We start from the raw sequence: 24,958 nt of genomic DNA, 5'->3' as shown, positions 1-24,958 counted from the left end.
TCTCCATATTGCTCCAACAACTGACCTCAGTCTGGAGATCAAGGGACAAGAAACACGCTTCTGGTTCAATCTCTGCATTCATCCCAGCTCTGGCTCCCTCCCCACTTACACATACTGTACCCAGTGTTTTCCTTGTTAATCCTGGCCTTCAGCGAGAGTCCTTTCCTGCCACTTCTAGGTTACACATACCCAAGTTGTGAAGAACTTGTGAACAGAACAGGCTTGTTTTTACACATATTCATATTGAAAGGAACTTTAAAGCGTTTTGCAAAGTAGCATGTCCAGTTGTGCCATCACCCTGTGGGAAAGAGGAGCTCATTGGTAGCTCACATGCAGCTATCTGGTTTTATTGTGAGAATAAATGGCCAGGATATTGGGCTAATCCTCTACCCTGTGAAAAAAAAGTTCCTGTGATCTTTTGGTTTCATCTGGACATCTCTCAAACAGGCCATTGATCTCGGTTCTTATCCAGCCCCTGTCACTGCAGTATCAGAGTAACTCATGCATACTGATGAACTTATGCTCACAACCCCCTGGAAGGGAGGTTAGTATTTCCCCCATTTTGCAGACCAGGATCTGAGACACAGAAGGATTAAATGACTTGCCCAATGAAGTCCACAGCCAAGCTGGGAATTGAACCCAGAGCTCCTGAGTCCCAGTATAGTGCCTTAACCCCAAGGCTATCCTTCTTTTTATAGTATCACATTCACCCTCCTGCCACGCCATGATCACATGTCCATGGGCTCACAAGTCCAAGGGTAAGACCCGAATCCATGATCGGCTAGCCCAGGCTGCTACAAGCTCGGTCACTGCAGATACACAATGGACATTCCAAAGGCTGGAAGTATACCCTCCCCATGCTGAGGGAGCAGTGCATTGTCCATTTATACACCCAGTTTGGTCGAGAAACCACAGTTCATCTGCTTAGCCATCCACATACACGTAATGAAGAGGACTCCAATATGAAGCTAACTCTACTTACTCTTTGACCAATAAGGCCTTGTTCTCCTGGGACCCCCAGCTGTCCAAGATCACCCTAAAAACACAGAGGCACAGACTCAAGCTGATGACAGTATTAAATCCATAGGATGAAGTTGATTTCTCCCGTCCCTCACCCCCCTCCCCACTCTCATTTCTTCCTGCATTTTGACTCTTCCTTTATCTGGTCCTGTTCAAATGTCTAATCTCTGGGTGCAAACATGGCTCTGAGACAATCAGGTACCCAGCATCACCCCAACAGGAAGCTCTAAGATGGCATGCACCTTACAGGGTGAATCTGACTGATATGCAATAGGCCAAAGAATCAGCAGTGACTTGCAGGTGTCAAAAATCAGCGGTGGATGCTTGCAAAGACTGAGCCAAAGGGAATTACTCGTGCACCTTACAGCAGGAAACAATTTCATGCTCTCTTATCGGGAAAGCAACAACACCAGGACCCAGGGCATAGTAGTGCTCATAACAGATGTGCAACTGGAGTGATGAGAAGGAGAGCGGACACGTCCCAGCAAACAGCAGTATGATCTTTGGCATGACTGACGGGTGCTGAGCAGAATCTAGATTATGGACAGCACAGAAAGGAGCGAACTGGACATAGTATTGGAACTGGCAGTTATGTCGCTATATTTTGGTGAAGTGCTAAGTATGAGGAGGACGCAGTTTGCAGCTGTGGGACATTGGATCCAGATCAATTTGTCTGTTTTGCAATGAGCAATGTGCAGAAAATGTTCATTTCCTTCCCCATCCCATTCACCTTACTCTGAAACTCCAAGCATTGTTCTAAAAGTTAAAAATTGATACTGCTGCCAGTGACATAGTACTATGTTTACATAATGCCTTTCGCCACAGAGTCATTTTTGAGCTATATACGCACATGGCCCCACTGAGATGCAACCGCTTCTGGGGAGGCCAGCATTCAACCACAATAGTAAAGGATGTGGAAGGCGTAAGAAATTTTGGCCAAGGACGCAACTGTAACATAGTGGTGTGCTCCTCCTTCGCCACCCTACAGCTTTAGATTATACAAATGTATGCAACTACTGCTCAGAGAGTCCTTGAATGTTTACCAAGGGAGCAACTACTGCTTGGAGATTCCTAGAACATCTAAATACCTCCAAGATTGGAGAGAGCGCAACCAGAATCTCATGCTCTGAACCAATGCAAGACTCATTGCAGTGAAAGTGGTTAAGTGGGAGCTGTCAGCATCTCTGCATTATCAGCATACTACCCTCCTTCCTTCCCATCTCTCAATCTGGGTCAGGTGCTAGGACATTCTCCAGGCCTTCAAGAGCCTGCTCTCAGGAACCACCATTTCAAACAATCTATTCAAGCTCAGCCAATGCTCCTCATCAGCCTGGCTCAGCTGAGGCAGCCTGTCCAGAGGATACATGCACCGCCCGCCTTCCTGCTTGCGATGGGAGCCGGAGAAGAGCTGCTACTGTAAATCCTATAGAGGGGGATGCCGGCAACCTGAGCAGATCAATGGCATTCTGTTCCTGGGCAAGGTAAGTAGGGAGCTGAGTGGCAGGCAGAAGTGGCATAGCTGAAATGTTAAAGGAGTATCAGGACTCCAAAGACACAGTCGCTCGAGTGATGTGTCAGAAGGTTTGCCGAAGAAAACGTGGTGAGGAAAGGTGGTGGTGGGGGGGAAGAGAATGGCAAAGAGGAAATTGCATTTAATCCCAAAATACAGGCTGTTCTAAACTCCCTGGCACAGTGGCAACCCTTCAAAATTTAAATGGAGAATGGAAAACTTGTGAGCTCTGCAGCACAGAGATCTTATTCAAATAAAGAGAGAAAAATTACACTCCTCCTCATCCAGGAGAGAAGGTGCATTCACAGCTCCGTGACATTGCACCTGGCACTGTGCCTTGTGCTGTGTTGATTAAAAACAACAGCTAGTTAATTGATGTGTGGGCATGGAGGTGCTATATTTAAATTCTTGCAGAGCAGTAATTTTTTTTTTTTTTTTTAAAGAGAACTCCATATCAGCATTAGCAGAATCCAGCCCCCATTTTGGGTGCTCATCCTCTTAAACCCAGTGCTGGGAATCCCGGGGGGCCCTTGTTTTAAGGCATTTATATTCCTGGGCTCTCCCATACAGAGACAGTTCTTGTTTCCAGACTAGGTTACACCCTGACTCTGGGTCCCTGGGGATCCTCTTGCAGGTTTTGTATCAATGCGTTAGCCCAGCTGCTGCCTGTGATTCAGCTGACTGGATTATGTAGCTCTAGCTGGGTTTTTACTGAGACCCTTTCTTGGGCTCTTGAGTCAGGGTCTCCCTTCCTTTGTTTCTCTGCATGCCCAAAACAGAGGCTGAAGCTTCCTGCATTTGAGACTCTTTACCTGAGATCTCTAGCGGGACCCCTGGAATTGTATAACCAAAGGGTTAAAGTGTTCTCCCCGCCCCCCGGAACTGTGTCACTAGAGAGCTCTGTGGCTGAGAAACATGTAAAGAGCAGTTGCTGTGGGGTTACCCAGCCGCTCCCCTCCCTGAATACACCTATCTATAGTATCTATCTTTAGCAGTCTGAGCTTGCCCACTGTAACTAGGCAGACTGCTCCCAGGCCTCTTCACAGGATACCTTATTCAAGAGCACTGCCGGAGTCCGGTGTAACAGCAGACTCTTGGTAGGAACAAAAGTTTCTATTATCTCTCCGCTCTGACAGAGAACTTGCATTAAGTGTTTTTCTTACCTTCATGCCAGGTTCACCTGGAAGGCCAGGTTGTCCCATTGAGCCAGGCGGTCCCTGGGGGGCGGGGGAAAAAAGGCCATTGTTACTCCGTACAGAGCAAGATCAAAGAGCGAATTCCTTTAGCAGAGCACTTTGGGGATAGAGGAGTCCTGGTCGCAGCGTAATTACCTTCCTGGAGCTAGATCAGGGTACACAAAGCCAAAGAAAAGGCCAAGTACACCCCTGTGTCCCACTCCCACAAGGGCCTTTGTTTTCTTTCACGCCTTTCTTTCCCTTCCCCTTCCTGCAACGAACTCTCTGAGCCTGTTTGCCAGGCAGCCTCGCTCTAACTCCCTCGCTCTAACTCCTCCAGGCTTTGGGTCCCCAGTGTGGATCTCTACCCCACACTAGTTAAAAGAAAAAAAAAGGAATGAAAGAAAGAGCACAAAATACTTCAAATCAGCATAAAAGGATTAAATAAAGACATTAACACAATGGGTCACAAATAACGTCAACCACATAATACCTTCCCTTCTCTGACCCCTTATCTATCACTTGGTTCTGTCTTTAACTCAGATTCTAAGGCCTGGTCTGTGCCCAGTTTTTGTACTAGTGTAACTATTTCAGTTACGGTAAACTCCTAATGTGGATGCAATTATATGAGTATTGAGGTACCTTATACAGGTGGAGCTTATTCCCCTACAGGAATAGCTATACCAGTATGAGCACATGGGGCAACTGCATCCACATTGGGGAGGGGAGGTGTTGTACCAGTTTAACAATACAAAGGGCATAACTTGTACATGTGGAAAAGGCCTAAAGTCTGTGGGGCAGGGATCGGATCTCCTATTTGTCCATAAAGTGCCATGCACATCTGTATAATGAGGACACCCATGGGCAGCTAGCTCGTGGAGGAAAGGGAATTAAAAACAGCAGCTGTGTACTAGAGGTGGGCTGAGCTGGAATCCTAGGTCCAAACTCCCTTGAATAACTTTGCATAAATTCAGGTCGAACCTTTGCATCCACCCCCTTTTCTCTGGCTCTGTGATGGGCTGAACACCCCAGACCTTGCATAAAGGTTGGATCTGGATCGGAACTTCACCGCGATCATTAAACTGTACATTTTAAAAACTGTATTAGATGAAACAAAGGAGCTGGGGGCCAGGATAATAGGCCCCTTGTCGGAGCGTGAGGGTACAACTGAACCAGCTTCTCCCAATGAGCCTTGAAAGATTAAACTGTTTCACTGGAAAGCAATGAAGAGTAATGTAGAGTGGGGTCTGTGAGAGACCACTCCTCCTTGTGCTCTCTCCCCATGACCCTTTCAGGATGTGTCTAGCCCCTTACTCTAGGTGTTAGGCTGGTCAACTGCACAAAGCACCCACTGGTACCTGGGATTAAGGGAAAGAGTAACTTTAATCGTTGTATTTTTTGCATCGATTTCCTGCTAGGGCAGGCAGTGGGACTCCGTTAAATAAGACCAAAGGTGACACAGCAAAGCTGGTCTTGCCGGTCTTGAAGGGGTTTTTATTTATTTATTTATTGTATTAGCTTTCCAGACCACAATCCCTCTCTTCTCTGCAGCTAGGAATAAAGGAAACAAGATCTTGTAATTGCAGGAGCTCTCGGACGTTTCCAGTTTCCAGCTTTCCGAACTGGAGGTAGCGGTGAGTGGGTGCATGTTAGGTTTCGGAACAATTGGGCAAGTCATGCAACGAGAAAAAGCAAGTTCCAGTGAAAGCAGAAATACTGCCTGGGTTTTTCCAGTGGTTCCAGTGCAAGAGAAAGGCTCTATCTCCTCCAAGATCCTATCATATGGAGCTCTGTGCTTTCAGAACAAGCAAGACCTAGGGCAGCTCAGTAGCGGCCTAGCAACTTTCCAGATCCCTAGTGTGGTTTACCACGCTGAGAGCTCACTCCATCCAGTCTAGCAGGCAGCAGACTGGAAAATCTCATGACTCATACATTTTGCAGTGGGTTGTATTAAAAGGTACCTCAGCTGCTACTTTTGAGACCAAGTGAACATCTTGAGTATATTACAATCACGACACACTGCAAGGAGCTAAAAGTGGGTGACCTAGTCTGCGGTGATCGGCTGTGATGGTAAGAATTGAAGGAGAGTCTCCAGGTGCTCGGAGGGTTAGAGGAAACTCTATTGAGTAAACTTCTGCCCTCCTGTGCTCCTAAACATGGGCACAAAATATCAGTAACCATTCCTTTCATTTTGTTGCAAAGTGTCACTTTTGTCTAATGGTAACAATGATGCAAAAAGTATGTGGTTCTAAAGCAAAGGCATTTCTTCCACCCACTCACTTGTACAGTGGTGGGACTGCGTTTGACAATCAGAACATATCAAGACTGGGCTGAATAATATGATTGCCAGGCAGAGACAGCAGCAACTGGGGGTGGGAAGGGAAAGAGACTTGGGGGCTTCTTCACTACAGATTTTTATTGAGTTTGTAACACGGATGATTCTATACACAACAGAGTTAACATATGGGCCCAGATGCTCGAAGGGAGTTAGGTGCCTAACTTCTACTTATTTCAGGGGGAGTTAGATGCATAAATGCCTTTGAGGATCTGGGCCTGGTTCCTAAAGCATGAATGGGGTTGTGACAATTCTCAGACTGCAGCCAGATTTAAAAATGCTCCTTCTGCTGTGTAGGTGGGACTGCCCATCTGTGTAACAGGGTTAGCCAACCTCCTGCCTCCCAGGTTTCTGGGTGGGAGGGCAGGCCAAAACGCATTGCATCCTGGGGAAAAATACCTAACTACTGGTGCCAAGGTGACGCTCTGTGGGTTAGCTGCCCAGATTTTCCCAGAATGCTCTGGGATCTGTTGGGTGGACGATATGGGAAGGTTGACAAACCCTGCTGCAGGGTAAATGGTGGTGTGTGGATGTGTTGAACTGCATCACCTGTAACCAGGTCAGAGTCTGGTTCAGCCCAATATGGTTCTGTCTGGACTGACGATGGGGCCTGTATTTGTAACTTTTCTCTTGCACTCTTAATGCTGACATTAAAACTCTCAAGACACAGAAACCTTCATTGTCCTTTTCCCTCAAGAGTTACTGAAGGCAGACCAAGCCAGACTGCCCCTCGCTCAGCTGTGCAGTTCTAGGTGAGCAAGGGGGGGGGGGGGAATGGGGCAGAAGAGAGGTGTATTGTAGAGACAAAAGCAAAGATCATACTCTACCTTATGTCCCATTTCTCCTAAAGGTCCAGCTGGCCCCTGTGATCCCTGGGGTCCCTGCAAGACAGACACACAGGGCTCTTTCGTGCAACATTGTCAATTCTGAAGAACAATCCGCTCCCTAGTGCCCTCCCACATCACATGGACACTACATAGGCATGGGAGAGGAGGTCAAAAGACCAGAAATGGACAGCTCAAAGTGCTTGAACAGCAGCAAGCAAAGGATCAGAAACTTTCCCTGTGTCTGGGTGGGAGCTGCTGTGTTGAAGCTGGACTGATAATAGTTGGTTTCAGAGTAGCAGCCGTGTTAGTCTGTATTCGCAAAAAGAAAAGGAGTACTTGTGGCACCTTAGAGACTAACAAATTTACAACAGACTGGACTTCTACATAGAGTGCTTCCGCCGACGTACACAGGCTGAAATTGTGGAAAAGCAGCATCACTTGCCCCATAACCTCAGCTGTGCAGAACACAATGCCATCCACAGCCTCAGAAACAACTCTGACATCATAATCAAAAAGGCTGACAAAGGAGGTGCTGTCATTATCATGAATAGGTCGGAATATGAACAAGAGGCTGCTAGGCAGCTCTCCAACACCACTTTCTACAAGCCATTACCCTCTGATCCCACTGAGGGTTACCAAAAGAAACTACAGCATTTGCTCAAGAAACTCCCTGAAAAACCACAAGAACAAATCCGCACAGACACACCCCTGGAACCCTGACCTGGGATATTCTATCTACTACCCAAGATCCATAAACCTGGAAATCCTGGACACCCCATCATCTCAGGCATTGGCACCCTGACAACAGGATTGTCTGGCTATGTAGACTCCCTCCTCAGGCCCTACGCTACCAGCACTGCCAGCTGTCTTCGAGACACCACTGACTTCCTGAGGAAGCTACAATCCATCGGTGATCTTCCTGAAAACACCATCCTGGCCACTATGGATGTAGAAGCCCTCTACATCAACATTCCACACAAAGATGGACTACAAGCCGTCAGGAACACTATCCCCGATAATGTCACGGCAAACCTGGTGGCTGAACTTTGTGACTTTGTCCTCACCCATAACTATTTCACATTTGGGGACAATGTATACCTTCAAAGCAGCGGCACTGCTATGGATACCCGCATGGCCCCACAGTATGCCAACATTTTTATGGCTGACTTAGAACAATGCTTCCTCAGCTCTCGTCCCCTAATGCCCCTGCTCTACTTATGCTATATTGATGACATCTTCATCATCTGGACCCATGGAAAAGAAGCCCTTGAGGAATTCCACCATGATTTCAACAGTTTCCATCCCACCATCAACCTCAGCCTGGACCAGTCCACACAAGAGATCCACTTCCTGGACACTACGGTGCTAATAAGCGATGGTCACATAAACACCACCCTATACCGGAAACCTACTGACGGCTATGCCTACCTACATGCTTCCAGCTTTCATCCAGACCACACCACACGATCCATTGTCTACAGCCAAGCTCTATGAGACAACCGCATTTGCTCCAACCCCTCAGACAGAGACAAACACCTACAAGATCTCTATCAAGCATTCTTACAACTACAATACCCACCTGCGGAAGTGAAGAAACAGATTGACAGAGCCAGAAGAGTACCCAGAAGTCACCTACTGCAGGAAAGGCCCAACAAAGAAAATAACAGAACGCCACTAGCCATCACCTTCAGCCCCCAACTAAAACCTCTCCAACGCATCATCAAGGATCTACAGCCTATCCTGAAGGACGACCCATCACTCTCACAGATCTTGGGAGACAGGCCAGTCCTTGCTTACAGACAGACCCCCAACCTGAAGCAAATACTCACCAGCAACCACACACCATACAACAGAACCACTAACCCAGGAACCTATCCTTGCAACAAAGCCCGTTGCCAACTGTGTCCACATATCTATTCAGGGGACACCATCATAGGGCCTAATCACACCAGCCACACTATCAGAGGCTCGTTCACCTGCACATCTACCAATGTGATATATGCCATCATGTGCCAGCAATGTCCCTCAGCCACGTACATTGGTCAAACTGGACAGTCTCTATGTAAAAGAATAAATGGACACAAATCAGAGGTCAAGAATTATAACATTCAAAAATGCGTCGGAGAAAACTTCAATCTCTCTGGTCACTCGATTACAGACCTAAAAGTGGCAATTCTTCAACAAAAAAACTTCAGAAATAGACTCCAACGAGAGACTGCTGAATTGGAATTAATTTGCAAACTGGATACAATTAACTTAGGCTTGAATAGAGACTGGGAGTGGATGGGTCATTACACAAAGTAAAACTATTTCCCCATGTTTATTCCCACGCTCCCCCACCCCCCACTGTTCCTCAGACATTCTTGTCAACTGCTGGAAATGGCCCACCTTGATTATCACTACAAAAGGTTTCCCCCCGGCCCCCGCTCTCCTGCTGGTAGTAGCTCACCTTACCTGATCACTCTCGTTACAGTGTGTATGGTAACACCCATTGTTTCATGTTCTCTACGTATATAAATCTCCCCACTGTATTTTCCATTGAATGCATCTGATGAAGTGAGCTGTAGCTCACGCAAGCTTATGCTCAAATAAATCTGTTAGTCTCTAAGGTGCCACAAGTCCTCCTTTTCTTTTTGATAATAGTTGGCAACCTTAGCATGTCTGAATAATTCCCTTCTCTAGTCTGCCTTGACACAGCCCGAGCCCACCCCCACTCCTACACTCTCAGAGCCTGCAGCACATCCCTCCTTCAGTCACCACAGTCTAACCCTCGCCAATCACAGCCCCCTTCTATTCCATCCATCTGACCTGACCCCTACTTCAACCCTTCCATCCTAGATGGAGTCAGAACTGGATTCTCTTTCTGCCATTTTCTCATGGTTCTCAGTTGACTCCCTCCACCCCTCCCAGTAACATAACCAGATCCAGTCCATCCTCCCAGACACAGACCAGTCTGGGATCATCCTCTAACAGGCTCAGGAGTGTCTAACCATGGCCTTCCCGAGCAGCCTAACGTGGAACCTCTTTCAGTCCTAAGACAGTTAGCTCCTCCACCCGTCCTTGCAAGCATCTAGCCTAACTACTATCATCATTACAGTAGCATCTACTGCCCCCAAGGAGAGGGCCCTATTGTGTTACGTGCTATACCTAGTCACTCCGACCTTGACGAGCTTACAGTCTAAATAGCCTAGACAGAGAAAGGGTGGCAAAAAGGAAGTTTTACCAACACAAGTAATACAGGTTGGGAGCTGAGGTGCTGCCCAAGTTCACCCAGGGAGTCTGTGATGGAGTGAAGAATTGAACCCAGGTCTCCTGAGTCCCAGTGCAAAGCCTTGACCGCAAAAACCATTTTTCCTTTCCAATGCCTCTTCCAAACTTCCATTCTGACCTCTTTCTTCCACCTTCCCTGCCAGACTCTCCCTTGGTTTCTCCTTCAATTCTCTGTCAGAATCAGGTCCAGTCTCTTTTCTAACTTTCCCATCTTTAATCTGATCCAGGCCCTCTCGCTCTCCCAAAATCCAGACTTGCCCCTCTGTCCACCCTCCCTGCCAGAGTCAACTCCAGTCTCTGTTCTACCTTCTTGCTATTGAATCTCATCAAGTGCCTCCCTCCTGCCTCTGTAGTGTCTGATCTTGCCCTTCTTCCAACCTTCCTGGGCCCTCCTTTAACGCTGCCTCCCTGATCAAGCTGGATTCAGCAGGAGAGGTGGGGATGGGAATGAAGGGGTGTATGTGTAGGGGGGGAGTAAGACTGAGGAGGAAATGAGGGGAAAGAGAAAGGGACAGATGGATGAAGAGGGAATGAGAAGACACTTGCCGGGTCGCCTGGAGTGCCTTTGCCTCCTTGGGGTCCAGAAGGTCCTTGGATACCCTAGGATAACAAAAAGCACCAAGGTCAGCTCTGTCCCATCATCACCTTTCACACATCCCAGCATGTCAGATTCACCTCATAAACACTTTATAAAAGGAACACAGAGGTGGCCCTGAGGCTGAACTGTGAGACATTGTCCAGGTTTCTCCTTCTGGAGCAGGAATCAAAAAACGTAAAACCTTAATTAAAATGTAGGCTATAAAAGGGAATAGAAGGTAGTTGGCACTTACTGGGAAGCCACGTGGTCCTGTCTCCCCAGTCTCTCCCATCTTCCCCTATAAACAGAAGGTTACAGTAATTAGGTTGGGAACGTGCTGAAATGCCCTGTTGCTTTGGCCAGGGAAGTCGATCAAAGCTGTATTTTACTGAGAGCCACGCACATGTGAGTATACATACATGTAGGGTTTGGCACAGTGCCAGCTTGACATCCAGCACCAGCTCTCACAGTGGACGTACCTGCTGCCCATCGGGCCCTGGTTTGCCTGGCTCCCCCTGAAGGCCCTGTTAATGAAAAAGACAAAGACATGTTGGCATCGGCATGAGCTGTGCAGTGGAGACTCCTGACTGGCTAGCTCCTCCTGATGCCCCAGCCTTCTTGCTCTTGGAATCCCCCAGGGAAGGATCAATCATTTGCTTCCGGTTCCCCGCCATGCATTTAAAGGGGCTAGCGAGTGTCCTAAAGTCCCCCTCCCATGGGGGAATAGTCCCATCTACTGAGGAGTTTGGAGCATAATCCAATTTTTCTCTTTCTTGCTCTTAGAAATCCCAGTGACTCAGGACTCCCCACTTATCAGGTTCAAAAGGGGGAAGTTTCTCCATCCAACTCTAGGTCATTGTGGGTGGAGAAGGGGCAGGGCATTAGCCACACGTTGATCAGTAGGCCGGGTGGCACTTGGACTCCAAAGGTGCTTCATGCTGTGTGCTCAGCATTCAGGGGTGGAAGAGCCTCAATAGTACAACACACACGCGCTCAGGTAAGAGCCAGCAGCATAAGCATGATTTCCTTTTCTAACTGCTGCTCTGCCTGAGAAGGGAGCCTATGAGGAGCTAGGGGCTGAGAGGACATGGATGCAGGAGAAGTCTTATGAAGGCAGAAGAACGATTGGGAGAAAAGAAGGCATGATAGAGAACTGAAAAGTCTGCCACTATTTCAACGCTCATCGGTTGGACTAGCCTCCTGTTCTGCTGGATTAGCCTCCTTGCTAGGCTGCCATCCATATTCCAAAAGGAAACACCCATATTGGGAGCTGCTCTACCACCCTATCCCTCTCTTTCTCAGCAGCCTTGCCTCAAAAGAAGGTCCTTTGTCAGCATCTGGCTTGGATACTCTCTTAATCAGACTTAATGAGGGGCAGGTCTATTCCAGGAGGCCATTTGCCAGACCCCCTTCGCACCAGGAGGCAGGGGGGATTTCTGTTCCATGAACATCTCTGCTCTGATCATACCACACTGCAGGGAGACACACTTTGTAAAGGCAGCAAACACCACATATCTTTGACTTACTCTGTGTGTGTGTGTGTGTGTGTGGGCAGTAGAAATGTGCAGTCAGAATCCTTAAGGGTGTGGTGATGGTAAGGCCAGATTTACACACAAGTTGTGTACTGGTGTAACTATTTCAGTTAGAGGGTGTGATTTTTTTTTTTTTTTACCAATATAGTTAAATTAGCATAACACCTATAGCATAGGCTCAGTTATACTGGTTTAAATGTGTCTTATGCTGATATAGCTTATTTCCTTTCCCATATGGGAACAAGCTATCCTGGTATAAGCACCTATATACTGCAACAGCTGTGCCCGTGGGGGGGGGGGTGCAACTGGTGTAAAGTGGTGCAACTTTGTGTGTAAATAAGCCCTGAGCTACCTTACAGCCCCCCCTTCACTTTAACCAAACAGCTGGAACCTTTATTGTCTCCGAGACTGTATTTCTACCAAATGAATGACTTCTGGCTGAATTTAGACAGCATTCTTCCCTCGGATCCCCACACTTCCTCCCCAAATGGAAAGGCTTTTGGGAGACCAGGGAATAGACATTTCCACTGGTCTCCCACTGAGCAGAGCCATGTGCTAGGAACCTGATGCAGGGAAGAAGCTAGGTGTTGTGTGCTGGGGGACAGCTGGTGCCATACAAAATCATGCTGGTTGCTTTTAAGGCGCCTTGATGTGAGCGAGTGTTGGCTCTTGGCAGCAGGGCTCTGCCACCAGTGTGGGGCGCTGCTCTCTGCTCTGCACAGAGGAATGCTGGCTGGGCTAACTGGCACTGGCTGGACTCAGTGCTTGGTGCTGATGGAGCTAGAGCTATTTAAATTGACTTGAGGATACACCATGAAGGGCGAGAGGCAGCAAGGAGGTGGTGGTGGTGGGAGACATCCTGATTTTCCCAGGGCCTAAAGGGGAGCCTCATAGCTCTAGAACTAGCACTCCTGTTACAACTTACCTTAACACCTCTTGACCCTGGCTCCCCCACTGGTCCATCAGGACCTCTGGCACCCTGGGGGACCAAAACAGAGAGAGTTACACAGCAAAAGTGAACAGCAGGTGTCCCCCTTGTGCTGCTAACGTGGAGTTGTCTACTGGGGGTTGGGTGTGATCCCAGCTTCCACTGTGCAGCCTGACTTCTCCCACCTCCCCAGTGCACATTTTGCATGCTCAGGGGGCTGAGCTCTTGGGCTTTCTCCAAAAAACGAAGCAGCTACACTTCTCCTACCCTTCACCTGTCTGATCCATTGGATCCATCCTCCCTGCCTTTCACCCTGAGTAGCTTCAGTAACACAGAAGAAGAGAAAGAAAAGGAGTACTTGTGGCACCTTAGAGACTAACCAATTTATTTATTTATTTTTAGTCTCTCAGGTGCCACAAGTACTCCTTTTCTTTTTGCGAATACAGACTAACACGGCTGCTACTCTGAAACAGAAGAGGAGATAGGTGGAGGGAGCCCTGCTTGTGTGTGTGTCGGGGGGGGGTGTTGATTTCTCTGTCCATAGCCATATTTAATTCTCCTCTTGCTCTTAACCCTTGGGATGCTGGCACTCAACAACCAGATGAATGCTTAGGAAGGTGGGTATGTACAGCATGGCTGTGGTTCCCAAGGGTTTAAAGCTTGGGCTTGTTAGACTGTTTCTAACATTCGTCTTGGAGTCAAGGTTCATCTCCCGTTATAGGGCTCCTTGCTGCAGGATTCATCTTACTGCATGTAGGATAGAAGGCTCACCCAAAAGTAAAGCAACAGCAACCCTAGCTTCAGAACTCTTGAAGCCCATTAGAAGAGTTCTTCCTTTAGCCACAGGTCTTGCTTAGATGGGTGTTTCAGCTGATTCCCAGGCTCAATGGAGCCACTTTTTAGTTTTGTTCTCCCCCCTCCCGCCAATTTATTTAATTTCTCATCATGTATTGGGCAGTGCATTTATGTTATTTTTATTTCTATCTAGCCAACATTAAGCCCAAAATGAGAGCCAGAGGAGAAAGACAGGCCAGAGGTCAGGAACGGCTTCATTTTCAGACCTTAATGACTATGGTGATCTTGCTGGGACAGACCCTGAAATCTGAATTTATTCACATCATGGCTCTTCCTTCTGAAGAGTCAAGCTCTCCCATCGTCCCCTACATGATACAATTTGAACTCTTTGCATACCACTCCCTGTTATTCACATCCATGGTCATGTCGCTGTTGAAGTCAAGTCATCAAAGCTATAAGATGCACAATGTGAGCCCAAACAGATGCATAAAGGCAACTTGGAATTGGACGTATTTAATAAAGTGCCATGGGTTAGCTTCTCATTAATGATAGGTCTTTTAGGCATTTTATTATAGTTACCTGCTGCTTAGAGAACTGCTATGAACATGACCAGGTATTCATGTATATATGAAATGGGCAGGGGCATGTAGCATGACCAGTTGTACATGTGTGGTCAGATGGCCAGTCATTTGTGCTTAAGTATGTTTTGATGAAACCTCTCAGGTCCAAGGGTACACGGGAACCTTTCAAGGCGTGCATATGCATGAGAAAGCCAGGTGTCGGGGGATGAATCCAGCCCCATGCATCTATAGATGTTCAAACATATGAGGAGGCTGAACATGGTTAGCGGAGAACCTACACAAAAGCATGCACGTGACAGTTATCGTCCTGGAAGTCATGCTCAAGACTAAAAAGAAATGTGCTTATTCTTCAGGGGTATAACAGAAAAGCATCATTTGTGCATAGTGGAAAATCCCTAGAGTAGCACTGAAGCTGATCTCAGTGGAACTCTTCCCCCACCCCCATCCCTATCCTAGTTCAAGAGTAAGTTCTGTGACACTGACACACAACAGGCAGAGGGGTGGCAGGTAGGAATAAAAAGACAGATCGAGAGACCACACGAACGTGTGCCATGTCCACAATGGAGCCCTGATCTTGACTGGGCCTCTAGGCACTACTGCAGCATAAATAATTCTAACATTGCTTTGTGGTGTATATGTTATGGTGAAAGGAATTCAGACACCAGGCCAAAGTGGAAATAGAGAAAATAGGAGCCAATTTGCTTAATCGAGATGCAAACTGAGAGCCAATGTAATAACAGGGGCCAATATGTTAGCAAAGCAACTACAGTGTGACAGCAGGGGAGAGAGAGAGAGAGAGAGACTCACAAAGAGAGGCAGTGTAATAGCAGAAGATGTATAGCAAACACAGCCAAATTATTACAGCAAACACTGACAATATAAAATAATGCAAAAACTTCTACTGTGTTTGGCAAACTCAGTTATGCTGAACAGACCCGAGACCAAATAACCACAGTGCATGCCCATAAGACACAGTTTAAAGTATACCCAATCTGCTCTCTAGAACAGTCACTGTGCATCAAATGGGAACAGCAAAACCACTGCCCACGCTGCTACATTCAGCGAGCTGTCTCAATCCAAGCTAGGAGCCATACATTTCCCTAATCTGGAAAGGACGCCTCAAGCTCAAAGTGTAGACACACCCTTTGACTGACAGCATACAAATCCACATGTAGAAAGGTTCACCAAAGCCTCCCTGGGTGTAATGGCAAACCTTCTGTCACTGGATTCCCATTTTCCTCCCTTAGCCCGCCTCTGCTCTTTGAACTGTTCTGGATCATGAAACAGTGCAGTATTTGTACTTCACTTGGGGAAATGGGTGACAAAGGGACAAGCAGCCAGGAAGCTTGTGCTTTAAGTCAAACTGTCCAGCTCTGTGAACTGAGTTTTCGCCTTCTCTGGGCTGCCTGGAAACAATAACCCCCCTGTTAGGCTGAGAATTCCCCTCCCCAAACTCATGACTTCACACATCCATCCATCACTGTCCTGTCCGAATTCCCTAGAGAAACAAGCACAAACAAAGAAAAAACAGCATCCGGAGGGAAATTAACCCCTTGGAACCGTGAAGGTGGCTGGATCTCAGACAGAGCCACACTGCTCTGCTGGATGTTGGAAAGAAAAGAAGCTGCTACAGGGAATGAAAGTAACATTACTCAGCTTGGATGGTCATGAGGGGAGGGAGATCCGAGACGTTCAGACCTACAGAGGGGCAGGCATCTTCTCTGCTCTGAGGGGTCATGATGATAACGGAAAGAGACAGACGGGCAGACGGAGACAGGTTTCCCCCTTGGGGAGTTATCTGTAATTTATCACCATGATCAACACCCTAGAATTGCCCCCAACCTGATAGGGACATAGAAATTGCCAGAATGGATCAGACTCGAGGTCCATCTAATGCAGTCTCTTCTCTCCCACAATGGCCAGTCCCAGCTGCTTCAGAGAAAGGTGCAAGAAGAGATGGCGCAGCAGCAGCAGTGGGATAATCTGACCCTCCCCCTACATTAGGTCTCATCCCGATGTCCAACAGTTATGACAACTCTGGCCATTCCTGTTATCCATATAAATGTCCAATCCCTCTTTGAGTCTTGTTAAATTCTTGGCCCCAATGACTTTCTGTGACAGTCAGGCTCAGCACTATGCTCACAAAGTCAGAATGAGCTCCTTGTCTTCCTTGGACCATGATCTCATCTCTCCACAAGTCCCTTCCCCCTTATAATCTGCACAGAAACCAGTTACAGTAGATGGACAAAGGAGCTAATCTACAGATGGCTGAAATGCCAGAGCTTTCTCCAGCATCCTTGCTGTGCTACAGAAAGACAATCTTGTTTTCCTTACAAATTAATCAATATGGAGACACAAAAACTGTCCCCAGGCAGAGTGTCTGAGTTGAGGGTTGGCCTTGTCCTCATTGGGACCATTATTCTCTTTTCCTGGGGAAGCTGAAAACAGGAGGAGCAGCACGCCAGGGGTGAATCAAACCCCAGCGATGGTGGAGAGTGTCTATTTTTGCACCTCTGGAAACTACAAGTTCACACTGAAAATGGAGCAGTGGGAATTCTGCATCTCTCGGCAGCACAGAGTGATGCCCTGTCAGAACACCTATCTGTTGCGAAGGAAACCATGTGACAAACCAGAAATTCTCAAGGAAACGGAAGGAGCATCTTGGTGATGAAGAGCTACTCTGGACACCTGTCTTCAGAGAGATTCTAAGGGTTCGAGGCCCACCACTCAGCGACTCTGCTTGAAACATGACACAGGCTCAGAAGAGTGGGGCCCACTGCCCTTTGGCACTCATCACAGCAGCCCTTAAGTGGCCCAAAGAATAGTCATTGAGTGAAATGAGGCGCTCCCGCTATGAACCGGATATGCTAAATCTGCGGTACTTTTCTGCTACCCTAACTAGTGTGACCATATTTTCCAAAGGGAAAAGGGGACACTCCCAGCTGCTCGTCCGAGGCCCTCCTTTCTCCCGCACGAGGCGGATGCCCAGTCACTGGAACCCTGCCTTCCCCCCTTGTACAGGGCTGTCATCTCCACTTGCCCCCCATCTCTGCAAGTCCCTCCGCACCACACCCCACTTTTTGGACAAAGGCTCAGTTTTGCCAAAAAAAAAAAAAAAAAAAGTTAGGACAGTGGGGACAGGGCTTAAAAAAGGAACGGTCCTGGCCAAAGCGGGATGTGTGGTCACTCTAACCCGAACCCCCATCTCCCTAGGCCCTGCAAGTCTAGCATCAAAGACAGACTAGAACCAGAACTGAGCTGGGCCGAGCACTTAGGCCACTCCCAAGGAATTAGTCAATAGCGGACACATTTGCTCATCCAGCTGTTGCATACAGTTATAAGGCCAGTCTCTCCTCAGAGACAAGCAGGTCTCTCAAATCTCTTGTTGTATTCCATCCCTCCCCCCCCGCCACCTCCTTTTCCAGTCACCTGGCACTGTACTTGTGGGAGTGGTCATTGAAATGGATGGAGTCCCCTGCTAGCTCCAGCCTGCCTTCTCACAGCTCTGCAGCTCAGGCAGGGAAGCCTGGACCCCCAGCAATGCAGCCTGCCAGTACTCGCATGGCCACAGCACTGTTTGAAGTATCGTAGTTTCTTCCCAGCAGTTCTCTGTCACCAGCAACCCAGGAGTCCAGCAGGGCAATCTCCCTCACAGCAGGCACCTGGTTAATCCATCACTAAACATTTCATCAACATCTGACCTGAAAAGGTGAAACTGCCCCTGCATTCAGGAACAGACCAGGAAAGCTCCATCTTGCCCAGACTAAGAGGTTTCCCTAATTCACCCTGACAGGAAAAGCTACATTTAGCCAATTAGTTAAATCTTTGAAACTCCCTTTTACTGACAATGCCAGTTACAGACAAGTGAGGAAAACCCTGGAGCATCTACAGGAAACTGGAATGCCAGCAGGCAGCAGTAAGCAGGGTCTACATTACAATGTGCTAGGCAGGCTGCATAGTTGTCTTCTGGGGGCTGTGAAGTTTCCTAGAGCAGCTAAGTTTTCATTTAGTATTCAATATCAATCAGCACCTAGACTCCCCAGCAGATAAACCCCATCACGCTAGATGCTGTACGAACAGTACAACCTCTGAAGAGCTTATCATTTAAATAGACAAGAGAGGAAAATAGGAAGGTAAAAGCAGATTTATTTCCATTTTGCAGATGGGAAATCCTATTGGGATCCAGGAAGTGGGAGGGCGAAAGCAGATGGGAAATAGGAGGCAGAGAGAATTATAGGCCCTGATACAACAAAGCACTTAAGAACATACTTAACTTTAAGTATGTGACCAAGGTCACACAGGAAGTCTGTGGCAGAGCCAGGAATCCCAACCAGATCTCCCTGAGTCCACTCCGGTGCAATAGCCACAAGGCCAATCTTCCTCTCTATTTAAATCAACAAATTATACTTCTGGCCCTTTTGGTTACATAGGCCCAGCGGTGGAAGGTGTGTTGCTATGAATTGGAATAATACAATGCATTTTAGGGTCAAATGTTTATGTGCAGAAGGAGGTGAAACTTAGCCATTTTAACTGATGTTTGCTTTGGGATCATGGATCACAGAGTGATACCCAATGTGAGGGGAGAAGGAGGTGGGGAACCCACCCAGACCTGGACTGACTAAATGTTTAGTAAAGCCTGCAAAATACAATTGCTCAGCTTTGTTTGACTCTAAATAGATAGTTCTACTTAGGTACATTCTTGCTTTAATATCTCCAGGAGGCCCCATGCAGACCTAAGGGTAACTACAGGGTAGAAAGAAAAAAGAAAAGGAGTACTTGTGGCACCTTAGAGACTAACCAGTTTATTTGAGCATGAGCTTTCGTGAGCTACAGCTCACTTCATCGGATGCATAGCATATTGTGGAAACTGCAGAAGACATTATATACACACAGAGACCATGAAAAAAAAAAAAAAGTAGAAAGTCAATGGGATTTATGCCCCGTAGCACCGAAATCATTTTGAAAAACATCACATCACTTAGGCCCTTTTGAAAATGTTATCCCTAATCCCATTCCGCACATATAATCATTAGCCCATTTGTAAACATAGGCTTCACGGCTTACCGTCCTTTGTGTTGGTTTGCTACTGCTAATGTTGGCAAGCACATAGCCTCAGGCAATACTACCTTCCGAGAGCTTCAGACCGAGGCTAAACAAAACTATGACACTGCTAATAAGGACTCAAAGCCCAGATGCGAACAGCCCTAGCATCTGAATATTGAGGAAGTTTGGATCCAAACTTTGCATCTCTAGTGTATATCAGTCAACAGAGCTACAGAGTAATGCCTCCAGCAGACAACACTCCATCTGAATAGAACTTAATGCCTAGAAAGGTGTTTCAACAAGAGAGAGCTACATTTTTCTTTTTCAATGGAGGCAAGGTGCAGACAACTTACATACAGAGGGAGAGCCCATCAAACTTTGATATAACAATGGAGAGAGAGTGTCACACAAACCTCGGGGGGATTCCTGCCTCTTATTCCATATCCTTAAATTTGTCTTGAAGTGGGAGATATTTCACAATGCATACATCTTCTACATTGCTGCCTGACGGACGCTTTATATGGTAGAGTTCCAGGGGTGATGAATTGTGCCTCAGTGCATTGGGTTTAAGCAGCTCTCAGGAATCTTGAATTTTAGTTTATCTGCTCTCCAGCTCTTGTACTTTCCAGATAGTAGAGGATGGCTTGGGCCTTCTTTCCAAACAAGCCAGTCAATAGAAGTGTTGGGGAGAAGAAGGAGGGAGCAGAGGTACCTTTCACCATCACGCTCAGGAAGGACAGCTAGGTATGCAAGGAGAGGTCAGAAACAGCAGGTGCCTTCTCAAAATGGAAAGCCTCTTTTCTCCTCTTCCAAGTATTTCTAATTCAGCCACATGAGAAAGAGCTGGAGCGAGGTGATGGATGTGGCATTAAGAACCTGAACAGAACAGGCCCTAAGAACAGTCTGTGCCACCAGATGAGCCAATGACCTCTGTCATTCAAACTGGACATGGACACACTCACCCCACTGTCAAATGATTTATAAACTCTGAGTCTTCAGCTATTAAACTAGTGTGTAATGCCAGTGTTAGAGACTCCCAATATAAGCAGCGGCTCGCCAATGGAACATGGAAGCAGAACATTTCCAAAGAGAATTACACAAACTTTCAGACATTAACAAGGAATAACCCAGTGCAGCTAAGAGGTGGGACACAGGAGTTCAGATACTTCTCATTTTTGCAGAGAAATTTAGGAGATTTCCCCCATCCTCCTTCAATCCTTGCTGCTGCCACTTCAGAGGCCTTAAAATGGTGTGACTGTCCTTTTCCCAAGGAAGGTTGAACATACCGTATTCCAGCATCTTTTAATGCTGGTCTTTCAGTCAGCTGAAAGGTCACTGGAGAGCAAAGTAAGATGCTGTTCTGCCTTCTGCTAGCCAGGTACTCACCCCTGCAAGCCCTAGAGCAAAGGAATGATTTTAGGACCTAAGTTTAAATACCACCATGTTGCAAATGACCAGGGTTTGATAAATTCTTGCAGTCACTGAGGCTACAAGCTGCAGGGTTCATGTGGTTAGACAGAGATTGGTCTAGTTATCCAAGTATCAGTAAGGAGTTCTGAAGCATGCAGCATATCTAGATCTTTGCTGGTTTTAGCTATTTATTGTTTAATGCAGGGGACTTGTTGACACTGGCTGGCATAGCTGGGAGATACAGATACACCCTGTAAATTCTACCTCTGGACTTTTAAAGACTGTAGCTTTTTTGAGTTACCTCTAGGCAGCCACACTATGGCTCTGAGTTAAAGGAGTAACATTCCTGAATTGATGACTGGCACCTTGGCTGGGAGAACAGGCCAGGATGAGGGGCTTGTCAGATGGATTTCAGCTGGAGGTTTACAGACTGTGCCATAAAGTCACAGCTTCAGTTAATATTAAGCTTCACAGCTTCAATTGATATTAAGTTTCCTGTGCAGATTCTCATTCCAGGTCTGAGCTGAGTTCATGGATAGGGCGATGAAACCAGGCACATTCCTGCTGTGAGGAGCTGATTAGCCGGAGCTTGCTTTTGAATTTGTTGCATGGTGTCTGCTCTGATGATTTGTTAGCCTGGGCATTGCCCGTGGGGTTCCTGGGATGTGGCATGGATGGCATGAAGAGCAATGAAAAATAAATAACCATTGCAGGCCCCTCCTGATTTAATGTTTGCTTTGACATTTCCAGCATGGCTGACTTCACTTTTTAAGCTTGGCAAGTGTCAGTCTGTAAGCGCTAGTCCTTGCAGGTCACAGAGTAAAGGCCTCAGTTCAGAAGATGAAATTTTGAGCAACATGGATCTGGAGAAAGAGAAGCTATTAAAAGGTGACAGATTTAGCTCAGCACTAAAGTTTTCTAAGCGAGTCACCTGCAGCTCCCCCGACTGTAGCCAGGGTTGTAGGTGCTAAGGCACCTTGGCATATCAAGTACTTTTATTTGGGTGCCTGACTTTGGAAATGTTGGCCGAGAGAGTTAGTTGAATCCCATTAGCCAGCTGGAAACAATCCCAATCTCAACCATCAGATCTTCAGCTAGGTTATCCACTAGCCATCCTGTCATTCACCACTTAGTACCTGCCTGCCTCCAATCAAGGAAATCCAGCTATGTAACCCTTCTGAATATTTAAATGGAAAACCAGTCTTGTCTTGCTTTCTGATCTGGAGTGGGGGGTTAAGGGAGGAGAAGCCAGCTATCCCAGTCTTCCTAAAATTTAAATCCTAATTCCTCTAAACACTTAACTGTAAACGTGCTTAATCCCCATTAATTTAACTTTAAGCATGTGTGTAAGTGCTATCCTTTATAGGGATGGTCTTAAGCACATTCTAAAGGTCAGCATGTATTTGTGTGTTTTTCTGAATTGGGGCCATAAGGAAGAGAAGAGAGAAAAATTGCATTTGTGGAGGCTTGTACAACATCGATTTGATGGCTAAAAGTAAACTGGAGGGAACAATAGTCCGCTCTCATACTAAGAAGAGGAAAGTTATGATTTTTAAAGGTTCTCTTTTTGACAATCAGTATTTTTATGTCAACAGCACAATAGCTATAACAACTTAAATACAGATCCCAAAAGTCTCCATTGTTCTTTACAATCCAAACCATATTTGCTACTTATGTTGTCTTCAAAAGTGCAATTACTTTAACGAGGTATCCAAACACGGATCAGTGCAATCCACAAACATCTGGCAGAGAGTTGCATTAATGTTTCCATTCTGAATTGAATTACATCTCTGCTGTGAATTGTAATATGGAGCATGCTGCGAAGGGCAGCGTTTGAAATTCCATTCAGGGGGATCATTTCCCAGTCCTCAAAAACTAAAAGAAACAAAGAGCATGAATGGCAAGAAAACTACGCAAATAAGGAATATTAGGCAATTGAGAGACAGAGGCAGACATGTGCAAAGCAGAAAATTTCAAAGACAAGAGAGCTGTGAGAACAAGCAGCCCTTGTGGTAAAGTCCTATAGAATGACAACTTTTTAGAATCCCATTGATTTAATCTCTATCAGATTATTTAGGTATTGTCCATAAAAGAAATATAACAACCTATATGCTACTAAAGAACCGGTTTGAAAGGAAAGATCAGTGAAGAGTGAGAGTAGTTAAATTAGCTGCAGAGCACCAGCAGACACTGGCTTCAAATGCAGCACACTAATAATCTGATGCCTCGCTGATACAGAAGTACTACCACAAGGAGCTGTACTAGAGATCAAGACATTAACACAGCTTCTTCACTTGACAATCTCCCCATCTCCCTCCACCACCACTCCCTGGTCTAGAGTGACTTTTGTCATTGTTAGTCCTTGGTACTTTGATGTGGTATGAAGTCTGGGTTTCCTCAGGCATGAGTGGAATTACCGAATGCAGGAACGTAAAGGAGAAAACAACTGGTCTGGGGGCTGCTGGGTTGGAAATCTGGAGAGGAAATCTGGCCCAGTGATGCCAAACGAAATTTCTATAACATACGGTACGTCATTCTGGGATGGGAGTGCACTAGTGCTAATGATTTACAGAAGTTAACTGGCTTCCTGTTGTATCGCACTGGAGAGACTGAGACTCTCTTGCTTTCTCCTTGTCTAGCTCCAGCAATGTGGCCTCTAGCACCACGAGGGTTAGTTTCACCTCTAGAAAGGGGTCGTCCCCACTCTAATAGAGCAATGGTTTCCTGCCCTTGGTCTTTCTTCCAAGACAATCATTTAGCCATTCTTAGACATCAGTAGCCATTCTTATGTTCTTATTTAATATATTAACGCAGTTGCTTGGGCCTGAAGACAAGGCCTCATCGACTCCATAGCTTATCCCTAAAGCAAGTCCAGCCCTTTTAAAAGCTGAATCCATTCTAGAATCCATCTCTTCCTCCACAGCAGAAAAAACCTCTCACTGGACATTTTATACAGTAAACGAACCATTAGCCGCTCTAGTTCCACTTGCTTAAAAATGGTGTTTCACCCTGCAAGATGACAAATATTCTATTAATCAGCTCTGACAGCATCAGGGCAGCAGAGAAGCTAAAAGCTGGTGGTTTGCTCTCCCAGTGGCCTGATTCATCTAGTCCAGCTAGAATGTAAGAACTATAACAAGATCCTGTGCAAGTCTGAGCCTCATGCAAACAAGGAGCCAAGTAGCACAGTTGCACACAGCTGGCTGTTGAAAGAACTGATTTGGCTCCATGGAATGGGGTTGGCGTTCCAGAATTGGAAGCTGAGAGAGAGAGGCAGTCACTTGGATCCCTTTTCTGCCCTTATATGGATCAGGGCACTGAAGGCTTATACCCCAACGAGACTGTTTGATATTCTCCAAGGAATATCTGTGGAGCCTGTGCAAGCGGCAGGGTGGGGGTCATTCACATGTCATTGTTCATTCAGATCTACTCTGTAGTCTTTCGTTGAGGCAACTCCCAGATTCATTCACAACCTTCCTTGGAATCCATGTCTTCAGTTCCTCATTAGTCATGCTCACGGATTCACTGACCAATTCCGTTAATTCACACCACGTAACACAGAGACTCCTCAGCTCCCGAGACAACTCTTCAGAGAGGAGGAGTGCAGGAATTACAACACTAGGGCTTCCCTTAATACAAGGGTGGGGGACAAGGAAGCTAGTTTTCCCAGCCAAAGACAAAAAATTAAACACCATGACATATCTTCTGAGTGGGACATTATTTTATGTCCTCCTAGCAGTGCTTTTAAAACTTAAAACAATTCAAGGTGACATAGTCCTGTGGTTATAAAACTTTCTAATCAGGTGATCCCATTTCATTCTACCCCATCCCAGCTGCCTGCAGAACAGATTAGCTATGGCATAGGGAAATGCACACGAGTGCTTGCTGTCCTACATTCTCCAGGCAGGCGTTGCTATAGGCTGTGGGCTGTGGCGAGGGAGAGAGAGTGGAATTT

At 46.6% G+C, this 24,958-nt stretch overlaps 1 protein-coding gene across 1 annotated transcript in view; it reads right to left on the bottom strand.

Moving 5' to 3' along the window:
- COL27A1 (collagen type XXVII alpha 1 chain) overlaps positions 1-24,958 on the bottom strand; it is a 297,315-nt gene that overhangs the window by 61,988 nt on the left and 210,369 nt on the right. The window contains exons 31-37 of the mRNA XM_074973737.1: positions 13,172-13,225; positions 11,194-11,238; positions 10,968-11,012; positions 10,684-10,737; positions 6,868-6,921; positions 3,694-3,747; positions 983-1,036 (exon numbers count right to left, since the gene is read on the bottom strand). Of these exons, the coding sequence (XP_074829838.1) occupies positions 983-1,036; positions 3,694-3,747; positions 6,868-6,921; positions 10,684-10,737; positions 10,968-11,012; positions 11,194-11,238; positions 13,172-13,225 (360 nt within the window). The remainder of the gene's footprint in view (positions 1-982; positions 1,037-3,693; positions 3,748-6,867; positions 6,922-10,683; positions 10,738-10,967; positions 11,013-11,193; positions 11,239-13,171; positions 13,226-24,958) is intronic.

The sequence above is a fragment of the Natator depressus genome, chromosome 16 (genome assembly GCF_965152275.1).
Source record: "Natator depressus isolate rNatDep1 chromosome 16, rNatDep2.hap1, whole genome shotgun sequence".
Taxonomy (NCBI): Eukaryota; Metazoa; Chordata; order Testudines; family Cheloniidae; genus Natator; species Natator depressus.
The sequence above is the reverse complement of the archived record's forward strand: the minus strand, read 5'-3'. Positions and strand labels throughout refer to the sequence as shown.